This window comes from Trachymyrmex septentrionalis, unplaced genomic scaffold (genome assembly GCF_001594115.1).
Source record: "Trachymyrmex septentrionalis isolate Tsep2-gDNA-1 unplaced genomic scaffold, Tsep1.0 scaffold133, whole genome shotgun sequence".
Lineage (NCBI taxonomy): Eukaryota > Metazoa > Arthropoda > Insecta > Hymenoptera > Formicidae > Trachymyrmex > Trachymyrmex septentrionalis.
In genome coordinates this window covers 252969-257585 of record NW_017304472.1, presented here as the reverse complement: position 1 = coordinate 257585, position 4617 = coordinate 252969, and the positions used below count along the sequence as shown (strand labels likewise).

The 4617-nt window shown below is 38.3% G+C and overlaps 2 protein-coding genes across 5 annotated transcripts in view; one reads left to right on the top strand and one right to left on the bottom strand.

Annotated features, from left to right (window-relative positions):
* LOC108757166 (alpha-methylacyl-CoA racemase) overlaps window positions 1–4617 on the top strand; it is a 229404-nt gene that overhangs the window by 36991 nt on the left and 187796 nt on the right. The window lies entirely within an intron of this gene.
* The window catches only part of LOC108757158, a 4846-nt gene continuing 3296 nt past the window's right edge, over window positions 3068–4617 (bottom strand). The window contains exon 3 of the mRNA XM_018501561.1: window positions 3068–3629. Within this exon, the coding sequence (XP_018357063.1) occupies window positions 3089–3629 (541 nt within the window). The 3' untranslated portion in view covers window positions 3068–3088. The remainder of the gene's footprint in view (window positions 3630–4617) is intronic.

Here is a 4617-nt window from a genome sequence, read left to right as displayed (position 1 = left end):
TTGAACACAGCGCCTTCGCGGTCACAGTATTAAGATGTTGAACTACTGTCTTAATATACATTCAATAAAATTGAATTAATATTTCAGACATAAATTGAGAGCCGATGAAATTATCGGATTCACACAATCAATCTGAAACAAATAAATCCCCCCAAATTCTGCCAAATCTTAAAAAACTGTAATAATTTATTGCGAAAAAATATTGCCTCGGCCGGGAGTCGAACCCGGATCTCTTGCATTCCGTGCGAGCGTCCTGAGCCTTTAGACTACCGAGACCTTAGCAACACTCCTCGCAATAATCGACATATATAGTGAGTTACGCATATTTCGGCTGCGTATTATAAACATATGATTGAAACATGACCGAATATATAAATACTACACTCATTGAACACAGCGCCTTTGCGGTCACAGTATTAAGATGTTGAACTACTGTCTTAATATACATTCAATAAAATTGAATTAATATTTCAGACATAAATTGAGAGCCGATGAAATTATCGGGTTCACCCAATCAATCTGAAACAAATAAATCCCCCCAAATTCTGCCAAATCTTAAAAAACTGTAATAATTTATTGCGAAAAAATATTGCCTCGGCCGGGAGTCGAACCCGGATCTCTTGCATTCCGTGCGAGCGTCCTGAGCCTTTAGACTTCAATGAGTGTAGTATTTATATATTCGGTCATGTTTCAATCATATGTTTATAATACGCAGCCGAAATATGCGTAACTCACTATATATGTCGATTATTGCGAAGAGTGTTGCTAAGGTCTCGGTAGTCTAAAGGCTCAGGACGCTCGCACGGAATGCAAGAGATCCGGGTTCGACTCCCGGCCGAGGCAATATTTTTTCGCAATAAATTATTACAGTTTTTTAAGATTTGGCAGAATTTGGGGGGATTTATTTGTTTCAGATTGATTGGGTGAACCCGATAATTTCATCGGCTCTCAATTTATGTCTGAAATATTAATTCAATTTTATTGAATGTATATTAAGACAGTAGTTCAACATCTTAATACTGTGACCGCAAAGGCGCTGTGTTCAATGAGTGTAGTATTTATATATTCGGTCATGTTTCAATCATATGTTTAAAAATAATGTATTGCAAAAATAACTAAGTCTATTGCGACTGACATGATAGAAATTTTAAATATTTCCTCAAAAGACAGAAAATACTGATCGTTCAAATCCGGAAATCCGGAAATCAATCAACGACAAAGTCATATACTGGTATTTGGCAAATGTTCATTGTTACTCTCCAACATAGCAACCTTATTACTTAATAACTATCCGATTACTGATGAAATGACTAAATCTCAAAATTCTCATCATGTATATAAGGAAGCCACTTATTCGTTGTCTCGTTCAAATTAAATATAATAATTTTGTATAATTTGAAAGAGAAAGTGTAAAAGTTAAGGCGAGTGTTGGTTGCGTAAAAAGAAAAAAATACTAGATTTACGTTACATTAAATGTGTATAGATATAATGATACTTTCGTCAGTTTTATTTTCTAAATTTACATTTTAAATTTGCATTAAATGCATAAGAATTTGATATTAGAAATCTAATTTGCGAATATTATGATACGTTTACATGTTTAGTGTAACATAAATTTAGGACCCCCTCCAAACGCTCAAACACGTGAAAATCTATTTCGTGAGGTCAATTGTACAATAAGATAAATTATTTATAGAAAGACGTTCATTACTACAAAATACATGATATCAGTATAAACTTATTTTTTTTAAAATAGAAGCAAAAGAAGGCGCTAAAAATATATGTGCTTCTTGAATAAGCATAAGAGTCCAAACAAAATACTAGTAATTTTTAATTATTCTTTAAGGATATTCTGATTGAAGATTTTCTTATTCCAATTCAAGTAACTTTATTTCTCTGTTAAAAATTACTCCTCGAAAAAAACTAATGTACTATGAAAAATTATAACTTAAATGCTACAGTATTAATTAAGTTAAGGGAATGACGATTGAATTTGATCGAGGTCGATAAAATAGATTTTATATCGTCCGCTTACACTCTCTGGAGGCTCAGGCTTTCATGCGCTGCTAGTGCTATAAGCACTCACGGTTTCAGGTTCCAGCCGCGCGCCGTTTCCAGTCGCCCGGTTTGCTCACATGTTGTGTGAGCATTTAGACAGAACGCAGTCTGAAATATGATTGCGTTCTAAGTCACTGTCAATACTAAAAATTTGTAATATATGTGACGTGAAATACCAATTTTACTGACAATATACATATTGTAATAGCACTTTTTATTATGGTTCAATGCCATTTTAGGTTACTTAATGTGTCAAAATATGTCACATGAATATATATATTGCACATATACATATATGTAATTACTTCATCTCTTTCTGCTAAAGAGATAAGTCTACCAGTATTGAAAATTTGTAATAAACGTAACGTAAATTATGGATTTTTAGTACTGACATTGTATATACACAGTCATAGTAGTGTCTTTCTCTATTTTCAATGTTATTTTAGATCAGCACGAGTAGTATAGTAACCAGGGTCCTCTGAGGGGAGCGCGGGGCGCGGGCGGTGCGGAGCGTGGGGAGTACTCGCTGGCGCGGAGGAAGGCGCGGTAGAGGAGGAAGGCGCGGGAAATCCTAGCGGCATCGTTGTAATAGGACCCACATAAACAATGCGTTTCTTATTTTTTTTCATCCGCCGCCGTCGCCACCGCTACCGCCGCCGCCGCCGCTGCTGCGGGCCCCGCGTCCACCCCAAAAATGTGTAGATAACAAGGGTTCGCACGTTAGAGAAAGATAGAGCGTGCACGACGCTTTACAGACACAATTATTATCTGACATGTGCCAGATTAATAACGTGACTGATATTATAACGTAATATGCTTTGTAGGCGATAGAGCGTGCACGACGATGTTGGAGCGCATAACGTGATATGAGTGAAGAAGGATAGAAGAAATGAATCCTCTTTTTTGATGACACAGTTTTTTTCAATACGGTTTTTATTAGCGCGTTGAGGTATAGGATGGATGGATGGAGACTAAAAAATAAAGTACATATATAAAATGATGTGGACGAAAATTTTTTATTCACATCTTATTACATCGTGTTTTTTTCGTACGTATTAAAAACTGAAGCTAATAGCTCGCAATCGATGAGTTGACGTCCATTGAAGAAGTCGCTGTCGCGTATGGCGTTCTCAGACGTATTGGAGAATCGCGTATACTTTACATCAACCGTATCGACGAGTCGGGCTAATCGTTCGAACGTTACATCGATACACCCGTCAAAGTCAAACATACGGCGTAGCGTCGTTTCGGTCATCGTAATGCGTACGGACGAAGAATCGAGACGTACGAGCGTAGCATCGTTCAGCGTACAAACTCTGACGATTAGCGGTCCAACACTTATAAAATTGTCCTTGTATTCGTTTCGAAGCATTTTGTAAATATTCCATCGTTGGTCGTAGAGACTCTTCCAGGTTTCGAGAGACAGCGACAGTTCGTGTCCGCGATGATCTCCCAGAACGATCTCCACGTAACTCGGTGGGCCAACGTTGATTCCAATTTCCAAAAATTTATAGCCCGTATTCGTCAGATCGTAACGTCTGCTCAGTAAACGCATCGCACGATGCTGCGGACTGCATACATACATAATGTTAAAAAACATTTCTTTTGTGTATAGAATGTTGAAATTTACATGTTATATTCCTTCTTCACGTCGTACGATGCGCTGCTCTCTTTGGCGAAGTACATTTTCTTTAACCATTCGTACAAGCGGGTATCGCAAGACTGATTGCATCCGCGTAAATTGTTACGTACATGGTAATAATCGAAGAAGAGAGACAGGCCCTTTCTAGCCTTTCCAAGAATTTCAAACGTGTCGCGACATGTTTTATCACGTCTTTCTACATATTCTTTGTCACAAGCTTATACATACATTCATACATACATACATATATACATGCATATATACATACATACATACATACATACATACATACATACATACATACATACATACATACATACATACATACATACATACATACATACATACATACATGCATACATGCATACATGCATACATGCATACATGCATACATGCATACATGCATACATGCATACATGCATACGTGCATACGTGCATACGTGCATACACGCATACGTGCATACACGCATACACGCATACACGCATACACGCATACACGCATACACGCATACACGCATACACGCATACACGCATACACGCATACACGCATACACGCATACACGCATACACGCATACACGCATACACGCATACACGCATACACGCATACACGCATACACGCATACACGCATACACGCATACACGCATACACGCATACACGCATACACGCATACACGCATACACGCATACACGCATACACGCATACACGCATACACGCATACACGCATACACGCATACACGCATACACGCATACACGCATACACGCATACACGCATACACGCATACACGCATACACGCATACACGCATACACGCATACACGCATACACGCATACACGCATACACGCATACACGCATACACGCATACACGCATACACGCATACACGCATACACGCATACACGCATACACGCATACACGCA